The sequence below is a fragment of the Entelurus aequoreus genome, linkage group LG19 (genome assembly GCF_033978785.1).
Source record: "Entelurus aequoreus isolate RoL-2023_Sb linkage group LG19, RoL_Eaeq_v1.1, whole genome shotgun sequence".
NCBI lineage: Eukaryota > Metazoa > Chordata > Actinopteri > Syngnathiformes > Syngnathidae > Entelurus > Entelurus aequoreus.
Window position 1 is genome coordinate 3,481,655 of NC_084749.1, and position 16,392 is coordinate 3,498,046.

At 35.7% G+C, this 16,392-nt stretch overlaps 2 protein-coding genes across 3 annotated transcripts in view; both read right to left on the bottom strand.

Moving 5' to 3' along the window:
* The window catches only part of lpla (lipoprotein lipase a), a 743,422-nt gene that overhangs the window by 538,997 nt on the left and 188,033 nt on the right, over nucleotides 1-16,392 (bottom strand). The gene's annotated exons all lie outside the window — the stretch shown is intronic.
* hsh2d (hematopoietic SH2 domain containing) overlaps nucleotides 1-16,392 on the bottom strand; it is a 39,854-nt gene that overhangs the window by 9,653 nt on the left and 13,809 nt on the right. The window contains exons 5-7 of one of the 2 annotated variants that reach the window (XM_062027665.1): nucleotides 11,477-11,593; nucleotides 11,109-11,220; nucleotides 7,177-7,235 (exon numbers count right to left, since the gene is read on the bottom strand). In XM_062027665.1, the coding sequence (XP_061883649.1) occupies nucleotides 7,189-7,235; nucleotides 11,109-11,220; nucleotides 11,477-11,593 (276 nt within the window). In that variant the 3' untranslated portion in view covers nucleotides 7,177-7,188. The remainder of the gene's footprint in view (nucleotides 1-7,176; nucleotides 7,236-11,108; nucleotides 11,221-11,476; nucleotides 11,594-16,392) is intronic. The other variant, XM_062027664.1, reaches the window with a different exon arrangement.

Below are 16,392 nucleotides of genomic sequence, written 5' to 3' on the forward strand. Positions count from 1 at the left end.
AGTTTAATCAAATGCTTCTACAGGATTATGAATTTATTGAAAAAACAAAGCAATTTATTACTTATGTAACTGCTGTGTACCCGTCCCGCCAAGAAGCCACACACAGGCTGGATTGGATGATGTGGTTCTTTACTGCAATGAGTGATCAGAACGCACATACACACAATATGTGGTTAGCACCTTCGCTGGTTTTGATGTCATTAGCAGTGTACAGGAAGTCTGCCCAAGTACATAACATTTTCATATTTTTACAATTACATGAAATGCAATTACAGATGTAACTTAATACAATGGTTTTTAACAGTATTCTTTTTTCGTGTGTGATCGTATAGTGCAGGGGTCACCAACCTTTTTGAAACCAAGGGCTACTTCTTGGGTAGTGATTAATGCGAAGGGCTACCAGTTAGATACACACTTAAATAAATTGCCAGAAGTAGCCAATTAGCTCAATTTACCTTTAACTCTGTTATTATTAATAATTAATGATATTTATCTTTGTGGAAACACTGATCATCTTAATGATTTCTCACAATAAATATATATAGAAACAGATAAATATTAATATGCAACACTTTATTTTTATATTTTCTCTTAAGTGCACATTTTTCAAATTGAACATTTTCAAATGATCACTTCTAAGACAGTCTTGTGAAATCACAATATCCCATTTTAACTAGCTAGCCACTAACATTTTTTAACAAATCATGAATTACTTTGCACCATGTTTATACAAATAATAACTCATGTAAAATACAAAAGTAAACTCTCAAATTTTTAAATCATGTCACACTTTGAACTGGACACCAAATCTGTTATCTGTTTCTTTGTCAGTTAGTGGGAAGCCTGGCATTGCATGCTGTTAACTAGTGTGTTGTACTCTGGTGTGTAACTTGACACTGCAACTCTGAGTGAGTCTTGCAGATGTGCATCAGTGAGGCGTGTTCTGTGTTTGTTCTTGATGAAGTTCATGTCAGAAAAGGCTGATTCACAAAGATAAGATTTTTCCTCATTGTTTGCGGAACCTTCTTAATCTTTTGGACATATTTTCACAGCAATCTGGCCTAAAGCTTAATTATGATAAATGTAAAATGTTAAGGATCGGAAATCTAAAGGGAACGTCCTTTCGAATGGAATGCAAAGTGTTTTGTTTATAAATTATATGCAATCTGTTGTGTTCCCTAATTGTTTTCTGTGTACATGAATGAAGGTGTGTGTTGCTGAGTCCGACTTGGACATTATCTGGACTGGGCCTGGTTTAAAAAACCCTTTAAAAAAATCTAATTTCATTGACAACCTGGTCTGTTGAAGATAAGGCCCTTTTTTTAAAAAATAAAATAAAATAAGATAAATAAATAAAAAACATTTTCTTGGATAAAAAAGAAAGTAAAACAATATAAAAATAATTACATAAAAAATAGTAATTAATGAAAATGTTAGTGGACCAGCAGCCTATACAATCATGTGTGCTTCAGGGACTGTGTCCCTTGCAGATGTGTTGTCTATGTTGTGTTCAGGGACTGTGTCCCTTGCAGATGTGTTGTCTATGTTGTGGGAACCAGAATATTGGTAGCAGAAAGAAATAACCCCTTTTGTGTGGATGAGTGTGCATGGGGGAGGTTGTTTGGGTTGATGCACTGATTGAAAGTGTATCTTGTGTTTTTTCTATGTAGATTTAATTTAAAAAAAAAAAAATAAATAAAAAAAAAATTTTTTTTTTTTTTTTTTTTTAATTTTTTTTTTTAGAACAGGCCCGCGGGCGACTCATCTGGTCCTTGCGGGCGACCTGGTGCCCGCGGGCACCGCGTTGGTGACCCCTGGTATAGTGGTTTTAACTTGCTTTTATCTTTAATGGTATTACAATTAATTCAATACAACATATTTTTAACTTGGTTTTTAACCAACATCATCCATTTTTATATATTTATGAAATAGAGCATAGAAAAATACAAAATACAATACAAGACATGACCGAAATAATTAAATGGACTTTTAGCACCCTCTAACGGTGACTAGCGAATATGACAGACCACGTTGTTCCCATGTTAAAATGGCGAACAATACCAATTTAAATATGAACGTGTTGACACGTCAAACGCACATAGTGCAACAATTATTAGCTGCAATGAGTGATCAGACACACAATATGTGGTAAGCACCTCTGCTGCTTTCCATGTCTGCAGGGGGAAAATAATAATAGTAATACATCTGACGTGAGCAACAACCAATTCAAAACGAAAATTCCACAACATAGCATTTCAACTGCCATTAAATAACTGTGTATCTTACAATAAATCTCACGTTACCTTTAGTGTCATTTATAATATTTTGCAGAGCAATATCAAAACGTGTCTTACCATTAGCAGAGAACAGGAAGTCTACTAATAGCTTCCGGTTTTGGGTCATATTTAAAGACTTTCAGGTACCAGCAGATGGCGCAATTGGACCTCTCTTTGCATAACAAACCAATATACATATTTTAGCAGGAATTTCACTCAAATAATCAAAGTATTTCTTATAGCCGTTACACTTACTTATTTAAAAATAATATAGGATCATCATGTCCCCAAATCGTCTGGGATGCCTTCAAATGTTGTTTTAGGGGATATGCCATTGCTTACTCTTCATGGGGCGAAAAAACAACTTAAAATGGCAGAACAGGAATTAAAGAAAGAAATTGAGGATTTACAAGAAAACATTGATAGTAATGATAATCTAATTAGTGAGCAACTGAATTCCTTTACAGCCAAACAAGAGGAGTTAGCCGACTTAGTTGAAAAACAATTATTGAAAATGTATGACTGCAACAGAGCAATCTGGATGAAAAAAGGTGAAAAGTGTTCAAAATTATTTTTTAAATATCCAAAAAAAAAATAATTCGAAAAAGAACATTTCCAAACTTATTAAAACAAATGGAAAGGTATCGGATACACACACCATGTTGTTGAAAGAAATGGAGAATTACTTTAAAAATATTTTTGCTAATCCAGTAATCCCTCCTGAAACTAGAATTTTTTTCCAGAAAATTATGAAAGAAAATTAAATTCAGAAGAAAGCCATTCATGTGAAGGCCTCATTAGAGAGGAATAACTTGTGGAACCTTTGAAGTCTTTTCATCCAGGGAAACCCCAGGATTAGATAAACCTATTGAGGTTTATCTAATATTTTATGAAGAAACCATTGCTTACTAGTTTTATTTACTTATATAAAACAGTTTTTTTTTGTCTAACACTCAAACTGAAGGTCTTATTTCTTTATTATTGAAACAGGAAATAAATAGTCAGTATAAAGACCCAGTTTATCTAAAAAAATTGGAAACCAATAACACTTCAGTGTTACGATACTAAGATCCTTGCAAAATGTTTGGCTACATGACTTAAGTGGTTAGGGTTGGGGTCAAATATTATTCACCAAGATCAATCAGGTTTCCTACAAGGAAGAAACATAGGAAACAATATTACACAGTTATTTGAAATTATAGAAAATTATAATATGGAAAATAAGAGGATTTATTTTTGTAGCTGACCTGGAGAAGGCATTTGACAAAATTAGCTTAGATTTTATTTGTAAAAGCTTAGTTTTTTTCAATTTTGGCAACACCTTATTGCACTGGATCAAGACACTATATATTAAAATTAACTGTAGAATCATCAATAATGGATACATCTCTGGGACAATACCTCTATTAAGAGGTCTAAAACAAGGGTGCCCTTTGTCTCCATACTTATTTATTATTGCTATGGAAATATTGGCGATTAAAGTTAGATTGAATACAAATATTGAAGGGCTCAGTAATAATAATATTGAAAGTAAAATAATGTATGCAGACGATACAAGCTTCTTTATCAGCCCCAATCCTCATTGGTGGCGGAACCTTCTAAATCTTTTGGACATATTTTCAAAGCAATCTAGGTTTAAGCTTAGTTATGATAAATGTAAAATATTAAGGATCGGAAATCTAAAGCAAACGTTATTTCATACTTGGTGTTGTTGCACCAGAGAATCTGGAAGATTTTGGGTTAGGGTTATTGGCTTAGTAAATTATGATAATCAACTAAGAAAGCTGTATAAAATTATGGAATTATGGAAAGGGAAATCCTTAACCTTGTATGTTAAAATATCTATTGTCAACTCGTTAATTATTCCTCAATTTATTTATTTGTTTTTGTCATTACCAGCTCCATCACAAAACTTTTTTAAGGTTTATGAGCGGCGGGTCTTCGATTTTGTCTGGGACGGCAAACCAGAAAAGATTAAAAGAAAGGTTTTGTACAATGAATATGAATATGGGGGCCTGAAACTTCTCAACCTTGAAGTTATGTGTCTGTCTTTAAAAGCATCAATTGTTCCAAAGATGTATTTAAACACTGAGTGGTACACAAATGTCCTGTTGGACAAAAAACATGTACTGTATCAAAAGAAATTGTATCCTTTTTTACAAGTGATCCCCTCCCAGAGAGTCTGCTAGGAAACATGGCGGGGTTCATAAAGGAAACAATCCACTCATAGTGGTGTTTTCAATTTGATGTGCCAGAAAAAAGAGACGATATTTTGCAGCAGTTAATATGGATGAACTCTAAAATTGTAATAGATGGAAAGCCTTTCTTTTGGAAAAATGTGTTTGAAAGAGGAATCACTTTTGTCAATGATATTATCAATGAGAATGGTAAAATGATGAAGTATGATGAATGTAGAGCTATGTATGGTGATGCTTGCTCAAGCTTTTCATTTGATCAACTAACTGGAGTAATTGGGAAAAGATGGAAACAAATAATTAATTATGGAATTACTAAATTATTAGTTTGTAAACCTCTGATAAGAAATTCTAGTTGGCAAAAAGGAACTAAAATAAATAGAAAAAAATATAGTTTCTATTTAATAAAGAAATCTTTGAAGGTTGCCCCATATAACACATATGGAAAATGGGAGGACTTTTTTGACTGCTTTTTGACTGATGCCATATTCAAATTAATCTACAAAACTACTATCGATGTGCAAAATTGTTATTTTCAAATTAAAATTGTTTATAACTTCTTACCCACGAGAAAAATGTTAAAACTATGGAATATGACAGAGTCGGATGATTGCCGATATTGTTGTAAGGAGCCTGAATCCACCCTGCATTTGTTTTGGTATTGTCATATTGTGTCTTCATTTTGGGTGAAGTAGAAAAAAATGTGTTTAAGGATTTGTTTGTTTATGAAGCTTGATGTGGTTTCTGTTATTTTAGGAGAGATCATTGACAGTCATGACTTTGTCAATTTAATTATAGTACTCGGTAAAATGTTTATTTTTAAGGCCAAAAACAGATATTCACTTAGTATTATTCTCTTTAAAACATGTATTCAGTATTTCTTAACTTTAGAAAGTTATATGGTTGAAACCGATATTGAGGCCAAAAAACATTTAAAAAAAGATGATAAGTCCTCAAATGCTTATTTTGAAAATGTAATTTTGTTTACAGATATATGCAATGTGTTGTTGTGTTTCCTAATTTGAGTGGACATAAATGAAGGTGTGTGTTGCTGACAAGGGCGCCACTAGGGATTTTGGGCCCCATGAAAAGAATCTTTACAGGGCCCCCTGTATTATAATTTCATCATCATTGGGGGCCTCTCTAGGCCCCCCTCCATCATGGGCCCCTAGAATCCGTCTCCTTTACCCCCCCTTTCCGGCGCCCCTGGTTGCTGAGTCCGACCTGGACATAATCTGAACTGTACATAAATGCTTATTTTGAAAATGTAATTTTGTTTATAGATTATATGCAATCTGTTGTTGTGTTCCCTAATTTTGAATGTACATAAATGAAGGTGTGTGTTGCTGAGTCCGACCTGCACATAATCTGGACTGGACCTGGTTTTAAGAACTCTTTAAACAATCTAATTTCATTGACAACCAGGTATGGTGAAGATAAGGTCCTTTTTTTTTTAATTAATAAAATAAGATAAGATAAATTAATTAAAAACATTTTCTTGAATAAAAAAGAAAGTAAAACAATATAAAACAGCTACATAGAAACTAGTAATGAATGAAAATGAGTCAAATGAAGTGTTAAAGGTTAGTACTATTAGTGGAGCAGCAGCACGCACAATCATGTGTGCTTACGGACTGTATCCCTTGCAGACTGTATTGATATATATTGATATATAATGCTTACGGACTGTATCCCTTGCAGACTGTATTGATATATATTGATATATAATGCTTACGGACTGTATCCCTTGCAGACTGTATTGATATATATTGATATATAATGCTTACGGACTGTATCCCTTGCAGACTGTATTGATATATATTGATATATAATGTAGGAAGCACAGACTGTATCCCTTGCAGACTGTATTGATATATATTGATATATAATGTAGGAAGCAGAATATTAATAACAGAAAGAAACAACCCTTTTGTGTGAATGAGTGTAAATGGGGGAGGGAGCTTTTTTGGGTTGGTGCACTAATTGTAAGTGTATCTGGTGTTTTTTATGTGGATTTAGTACAAATAAAAAATAAAGACAGCATAATGATGTACTACAAGGACATAAACACATGTTATACTATCTTTAGAAGAAATTGTAAGTATTGATAAATACTTATATAATATACTATCTTCTGAATAAATTAAAAGTACTGAAGCACTACAAGGACATAAATATTTAATCTTGCTTGAATGTATGTATGCCCTACTCAGTGGCCTAGTGGTTAGAGTGTCCGCCCTGAGATGGGTAGGTTGTGAGTCAAACCCCGGCCGAGTCATACCAAAGACTATAAAAATGGGAGCCATTACCTCCCTGCTTGGCACTCAGCATCAAGGGTTGGAATCGTGGGTTAAATTACCAACAATGATTCCCGGGCGCGGCCACCGCTGCTGCCCACTGCTCTAACCCTAACCCTAACCCACTGCTAACCCTAACCCTAACCCTAACCCCTAACCTTTTTGGCTAATGCCAGCATCAAGTGCATTGCAGTAGTCCAGGCCACTTATTTATTATTGCTATGGAAATATTGACGATTAAAGGCCTACTGAAATGAAATGTTTGTTGTGCTCGTAGCGTGAAAGCTAGACAACTTGAAGTATAGTTGACACACAAAAACATGTGCGTCGTTTATTCATCAAAGCACAAGCAAGAATGAACGCTTTCATCACAAACACTCAAATATCGCAGGAACAACAAACCCCCACCTTTGTGAGAATCTACTGACGGCCACTTAAAGAGGCCGCGCCCAATTCCTCGCTCTTAACTGCACACAAAGAACAACATTGTCATGTACACAATAGAACAGTACGGTGAATGATGATGACAAAGTCAAATAACAGGTGTGGTGAATTATGTCCTTAAATCAACCGCTACAATACTATCTTTACAAGAAAGTACATGTACTGAAATACTTACATAATATACTACCTTAAGAAGAAGTGTAAGTATTGATGTACTGCAGTACAAGGATGCAAACACTTATATAATATACTATCTTTAGAAGAAAGTACATGTATTGATGTACTGAAATACTTACATAATATACTACCTTAAGAAGAAGTGTAAGTATTGATGTACTGCAGTACAAGGATGCAAACACTTATATAATATACTATCTATAGAAGAAAGTACATGTATTGATGTACTGAAATAATACATATATTATACTACCTTTAGGAGAAAGTGTAAGTATTGATGTACTACAGTACAAGGACAGAAACACTTATATAATATAGTATCTTTAGAAGAAACTAAGTATTGATGTACTGAAATACTTATATAATATACTGCTTTGAAGCATTCACACAATTATTGTAATTATAAACACAAACTACAAAATAATGGAGGGGTTTATAAAACAAGGTGTATAGATAAACAATAATTGTACTTATAACTGCAACCTTATGAAATAATGGAGGGTTGTTGTGCCAAAAATAATGTAAAAAAAAATATGTTACTAAAATGTTAATACATTCATACATTTCATTGCCGTTTTAATTATGTATTAATATTTATATTTCTTGAATAGCATTTATATTTCTTGAATTGAATTTTGATGATTAAAATGCATAAAATGGACACTAAATAATATAAATGTCAGTGATCATTAAAAAAGGACAGGAAATATACTTTATTTAAATGATATATATATTTATTTTGAAATATACATTGATTTCACATTGAATTAATTTATTTACATGTATTCAATTTTCTACAAAAAACACTTTTATAATATTTTAATAGGTGTTCATAGTTAACTCCATTTTGTTAAAAGTCAGTTCTGCATAATGCAAGTCAAATAATGTCAAATAGAGGTGACAATAAGTGTTGTAACCCTACAAGCTGAATACACTTGTTTAGTGTCCATCATAACAATAAGATGTATAAATAATGTCAAATAGAGGTGACAATAAGTGTTGTAACCCTACAAGCTGAATACACTTGTTTAGTGTCCATCATAACAATAAGATGTATAAATAATGTCAAATAGAGGTGACAATAAGTGTTGTAACCCTACAAGCTGAATACACTTGTTTAGTGTCCATCATAACAATAAGATGTATAAATAATGTCAAATAGAGGTGACAATAAGTGTTGTAACCCTACAAGCTGAATACACTTGTTTAGTGTCCATCATAACAATAAGATGTATAAATAATGTCAAATAGAGGTGACAATAAGTGTTGTAACCCTACAAGCTGAATACACTTGTTTAGTGTCCATCATAACAATAAGATGTATAAATAATGTCAAATAGAGGTGACAATAAGTGTTGTAACCCTACAAGCTGAATACACTTGTTTAGTGTCCATCATAACAATAAGATGTATAAATAATGTCAAATAGAGGTGACAATAAGTGTTGTAACCCTACAAGCTGAATACACTTGTTTAGTGTCCATCATAACAATAAGATGTATAAATAATGTCAAATAGAGGTGACAATAAGTGTTGTAACCCTACAAGCTGAATACACTTGTTTAGTGTCCATCATAACAATAAGATGTACAAATAATGTCAAATAGAGGTGACAATAAGTGTTGTAACCCTACAAGCTGAATACACTTGTTTAGTGTCCATCATAAAGGACAGAAAATAAGATGTATAAATAATGTCAAATAGTGAAGTGAAGTGAAGTGAATTACATTTATATAGCGCTTTTTCTCAAGTGACTCAAAGCGCTTTACATAGTGAAACCCAATATCTAAGTTACATTCAAACCAGTGTGGGTGGCACTGGGAGCAGGTGGGTAAAGTGTCTTGCCCAAGGACACAACGGCAGTGACTAGGATGGCGGAAGCGGGGATCGAACCTGCAACCCTCAAGTTGCTGGCACGGCCGCTCTACCAACCGAGCTATACCGCCCCTATATTGTCACCTCTATAAATAGAGGTGACAATAAGTGTTGTAACCCTACAAGCTGAATACACTTGTTTAGTGTCCATCATAACAATAAGATGTATAAATAATGTCAAATAGAGGTGACAATAAGTGTTGTAACCCTACAAGCTGAATACACTTGTTTAGTGTCCATCATAAAGGACAGAAAATAAGATGTATAAATAATGACTTGCTGAATTCGTCCAGCTGAATGTCAAACACGAGCATCTCATGCACGTGACGTGAAGGCATTTCATAAAGATGGCGTCAAACACGAGCATCTCATGCACGTGACGTGAAGGCATTTCATAAAGATGGCGGATGTTGAGATCAGGCGCTCTCAAAAGTTCACATTCTGCAGGTTGGGGAACAAAACCTTCAGTGAGCTGTTTGTTATTCTTGTCTTGTCCATTAAGGGCCTGCATTGTGGTTTGTTAGTCTTGTCTTGTCCGTTAAGGGCCTGCATTGTGGTTTGTTATTATTGTCTTGTCCATTAAGGGCCTGCTTTGCAGTTTATTGTTCTTGTCTTGACCATTAAGGGCCTGCATTGTGGTTTGTTAGTCTTGTCTTGTCCATTAAGGGCCTGCATTGTGGTTTGTTAGTCTTGTCTTGTCCGTTAAGGGCCTGCATTGTGGTTTGTTATTATTGTCTTGTCCATTAAGGGCCTGCTTTGCAGTTTATTGTTCTTGTCTTGACCATTAAGGGCCTGCATTGTTGTTTGTTATTCTGGTCCTGTCCATTAAGGGCCAGCATTGTGGTTTGTTATTCTGGTTCTGTCCATTAAGGGCCTGCATTGTGGTTTGTTATTCTTGTCTTGTCCATTAAGGGCCTGCATTGTTGTTTGTTATTCTGGTCCTGTCCATTAAGGGCCTGCATTGTGGTTTGTTATTCTTGTCTTGTCCATTAAGGGCCTGCATTGTTGTTTGTTATTCTGGTCCTGTCCATTAAGGGCCTGCATTGTGGTTTGTTATTCTTGTCTTGTCCATTAAGGGCCTGCTTTGTGGTTTGTTATTCTTCGCTTGTCCATTAAGGGCCTGCTTTGCGGTTTATTGTTCTTGTCTTGACCATTAAGGGCCTGCATTGTGGTTTGTTAGTCTTGTCTTGTCCGTTAAGGGCCTGCATTGAGGTTTGTTATTATTGTCTTGTCCATTAAGGGCCTGCTTTGCAGTTTATTGTTCTTGTCTTGACCATTAAGGGCCTGCATTGTTGTTTGTTATTCTGGTCCTGTCCATTAAGGGCCTGCATTGTGGTTTGTTATTCTGGTCCTGTCCATTAAGGGCCTGCATTGTGGTTTGTTATTCTTGTCTTGTCCATTAAGGGCCTGAATTGTTGTTTGTTATTCTGGTCCTGTCCATTAAGGGCCTGCTTTGTGGTTTGTTATTCTTGTCTTGTCCATTAAGGGCCTGCATTGTTGTTTGTTATTCTGGTCCTGTCCATTAAGGGCCTGCATTGTGGTTTGTTATTCTTGTCTTGTCCATTAAGGGCCTGCTTTGTGGTTTGTTATTCTTGTCTTGACCATTAAGGGCCTGCATTGTTGTTTGTTATTCTTGTCTTGTCCATTAAGGGCCTGCATTGTGGGTTGTTATTCTTGTCTTGTCCATTAAGGGCCTGCTTTGAGGTAATTTGGTGCAAAGGGCGGAGGAGGGTTGTACTCCTGCGGGAGTCTCTCGCTCTCCTCCATGTAAGGAAGGAGCACGGCATCGAAGAGCTGCTCCCATGTCATCTCCTCGCTCTCTGTTGTCGTCTCCGAGTGTTTACCTGCCGGGGGTTTCTCACAGGGCGGTGCAGGTGCTGCGTCCGCAGGTGTGTGCGTGGTCTCGGGAGGGGGCTTCTTGTCGGTGGTGTATCTCTTCCTGCTTTTTGGCACAGGCTTCATTCACACCGGGAGCACAAAAACACACAAAAGTTGATATCGGAGCCCGAATAAAACCACAATAACATTGCACAGAGCTCTAAATCTTCTCAACACGGCAGAAATTAGATACTTTAGAGTAGTCAGTGTATAGCTTGTGATCCATGACAAACAAGTCTACACACATTCTTGTGTAAATATCTGGAAAATAATTGTGGTGATGGTGTTGCATGAGCTGTACCAGATGTGCGCTAGAGTTAATATCAGATATTACCTTGACTGGAAGTGTTTGGCTTCTCACTTCATCTTGAGGAGGGTTGACCTCTTCTGCTGCTTGAGGGATCTGCTTACAATTATCTAAATTCTTCTCAATGTTTCCACCACTCCAGGTCTGCAGCAAAAGTACACAGAATATATATAGAAGTCAAGTTTGTTTACAAAGTAAAACACAATATATATATATATATATATATATATATATATATATATATATATATATATATATATATATATATATATATATATATACATATATATATATATATATATATATATATATATATATATATATATATATATATATATATATATACATATATATATATATATATATATATATATATATATATATATATATATATATATATATATATATATACAGTGGTGCTCAAAAGTGTATATATATATATATATATATATATATATATATATATATATATATATATATATATATATACAGTGGTGCTCAAAAGTGTACATACACGTGTAAAGAACATCATGTCATGGCTGTCTTGAGTTTCCAATCATTTCTTATTTTGTTGTGATGTAGTGATTGGAGCACATACTTGTTGCTCACAAAAAACATTCATGAAGTTTGCTTCTTTTATGAATTTATTATGGGTCTACTGAAAATGTGAGGGTCAAAAGTATACATACAGCAATGTTAATATTTGCTTACATGTTCCTTGGCAAGTTGACCTGCAATAAGGCGCTTTTGGTAGCCATCCACAAGCTTCTGCTTGACCACTTGACCACTAAATTGCTGCAGTTCAGCTAAATGTGCTGCTTTTCTGACATGGACTTGTTTCTTCAGCATTGTCCACACCTTTAAGTCAGGACTTTGGGAAGGCCATTCTAAAACCTTCATTGTAGCCTGATTTAGCCATTCTTTTACCACTTTTGAGGTGTGTTTGAGGTCATTGTCCTGTTGGAACACCCAACAAGACCCAACCTCGGGACTGACCCTAACCCTAACCCTAACCCTAACCCTTATCGAAGAGCCACAACAGAACGACCAATAACAGCACTTAAGAATGATTTACCAAAACAAAACTGGGATTCTGTTTTTCAAACGTCAGATATAAATGCAGCTCATAATTTATTTCATGACATTTGTTATAGGAATCCTTATTGACTTGCAAAAGCTTTCGATACCATAGACCAGCAGATTTTGGTAAATAAAGTGTAAAACTATGGCATAAGGGGAGTGGCAGGGAAATGGCTGAAGAGCGACTTGAATGAGAGACAGCAGATTGTTCAGATCGATCAACATCAATGTACACTCATGAACAGATCAATCAACATCAATCTACACTCATGAACAGATCGACCAACATCAATGTACACTCATGAACAGATCGATCAACATCAATCTACACTCATGAACAGATCGACCAACATCAATCTACACTCATGAACAGATCGATCAACATCAATCTACACTCATGAACAGATCGACCAACATCAATGTACACTCATGAACAGATCGATCAACATCAATGTACACTCATGAACAGATCGACCAACATCAATCTACACTCATGAACAGATCGATCAACATCAATCTACACTCATGAACAGATCGACCAACATCAATCTACACTCATGAACAGATCGATCAACATCAATGTACACTCATGAACAGATCGACCAACATCAATCTACACTCATGAACAGATCGACCAACATCAATCTACACTCATGAACAGATCGACCAACATCAATCTACACTCATGAACAGATCGACCAACATCAATGTACACTCATGAACAGATCGATCAACATCAATGTACACTCATGAACAGATCGATCAACATCAATCTACACTCATGAACAGATCGACCAACATCAATGTACACTCATGAACAGATCGATCAACATCAATGTACACTCATGAACAGATCGATCAACATCAATCTACACTCATGAACAGATCGACCAACATCAATGTACACTCATGAACAGATCGATCAACATCAATGTACACTCATGAACAGATCGATCAACATCAATCTACACTCATGAACAGATCGACCAACATCAATCTACACTCATGAACAGATCGATCAACATCAATCTACACTCATGAACAGATCGACCAACATCAATCTACACTCATGAACAGATCGATCAACATCAATCTACACTCATGAACAGATCGACCAACATCAATCTACACTCATGAACAGATCGATCAACATCAATCTACACTCATGAACAGATCGATCAACATCAATCTACACTCATGAACAGATCGACCAACATCAATCTACACTCATGAACAGATCAATCAACATCAATCTACACTCATGAACAGATCGACCAACATCAATGTACACTCATGAACAGATCGATCAACATCAATGTACACTCATGAACAGATCGACCAACATCAATGTACACTCATGAACAGATCGATCAACATCAATCTACACTCATGAACAGATCAATCAACATCAATCTACACTCATGAACAGATCGACCAACATCAATCTACACTCATGAACAGATCAATCAACATCAATCTACACTCATGAACAGATCGACCAACATCAATCTACACTCATGAACAGATCGACCAACATCAATCTACACTCATGAACAGATCGATCAACATCAATGTACACTCATGAACAGATCAATCAACATCAATCTACACTCATGAACAGATCGACCAACATCAATGTACACTCATGAACAGATCGATCAACATCAATCTACACTCATGAACAGATCGACCAACATCAATCTACACTCATGAACAGATCGATCAACATCAATCTACACTCATGAACAGATCGACCAACATCAATCTACACTCATGAACAGATCGACCAACATCAATCTACACTCATGAACAGATCGATCAACATCAATCTACACTCATGAACAGATCGACCAACATCAATCTACACTCATGAACAGATCGACCAACATCAATGTACACTCATGAACAGATCGATCAACATCAATCTACACTCATGAACAGATCGATCAACATCAATCTACACTCATGAACAGATCGACCAACATCAATCTACACTCATGAACAGATCGATCAACATCAATCTACACTCATGAACAGATCGACCAACATCAATCTACACTCATGAACAGATCGATCAACATCAATCTACACTCATGAACAGATCGACCAACATCAATCTACACTCATGAACAGATCGATCAACATCAATCTACACTCATGAACAGATCGATCAACATCAATCTACACTCATGAACAGATCGACCAACATCAATCTACACTCATGAACAGATCGATCAACATCAATCTACACTCATGAACAGATCGATCAACATCAATCTACACTCATGAACAGATCGACCAACATCAATCTACACTCATGAACAGATCGATCAACATCAATCTACACTCATGAACAGATCGACCAACATCAATCTACACTCATGAACAGATCGATCAACATCAATCTACACTCATGAACAGATCGATCAACATCAATCTACACTCATGAACAGATCGACCAACATCAATGTACACTCATGAACAGATCAATCAACATCAATCTACACTCATGAACAGATCGACCAACATCAATGTACACTCATGAACAGATCGATCAACATCAATGTACACTCATGAACAGATCGACCAACATCAATGTACACTCATGAACAGATCGATCAACATCAATCTACACTCATGAACAGATCGACCAACATCAATGTACACTCATGAACAGATCGATCAACATCAATGTACACTCATGAACAGATCGACCAACATCAATGTACACTCATGAACAGATCGATCAACATCAATCTACACTCATGAACAGATCAATCAACATCAATCTACACTCATGAACAGATCGACCAACATCAATGTACACTCATGAACAGATCGATCAACATCAATCTACACTCATGAACAGATCGATCAACATCAATGTACACTCATGAACAGATCGATCAACATCAATGTACACTCATGAACAGATCGATCAACATCAATGTACACTCATGAACAGATCGACCAACATCAATCTACACTCATGAACAGATCGATCGACATCAATCTACACTCATGAACAGATCGACCAACATCAATGTACACTCATGAACAGATCGATCAACATCAATCTACACTCATGAACAGATCGATCAACATCAATCTACACTCATGAACAGATCGATCAACATCAATCTACACTCATGAACAGATCGACCAACATCAATGTACACTCATGAACAGATCGATCAACATCAATCTACACTCATGAACAGATCGACCAACATCAATCTACACTCATGAACAGATCGATCAACATCAATCTACACTCATGAACAGATCGACCAACATCAATCTACACTCATGAACAGATCGATCAACATCAATCTACACTCATGAACAGATCGACCAACATCAATCTACACTCATGAACAGATCGATCAACATCAATCTACACTCATGAACAGATCGATCAACATCAATCTACACTCATGAACAGATCGACCAACATCAATCTACACTCATGAACAGATCAATCAACATCAATCTACACTCATGAACAGATCGACCAACATCAATGTACACTCATGAACAGATCGATCAACATCAATGTACACTCATGAACAGATCGACCAACATCAATGTACACTCATGAACAGATCGATCAACATCAATCTACACTCATGAACAGATCGACCAACATCAATGTACACTCATGAACAGATCGATCAACATCAATGTACACTCATGAACAGATCGACCAACATCAATGTACACTCATGAACAGATCGATCAACATCAATCTACACTCATGAACAGATCAATCAACATCAATCTACACTCATGAACAGATCGACCAACATCAATGTACACTCATGAACAGATCGATCAACATCAATCTACACTCATGAACAGAT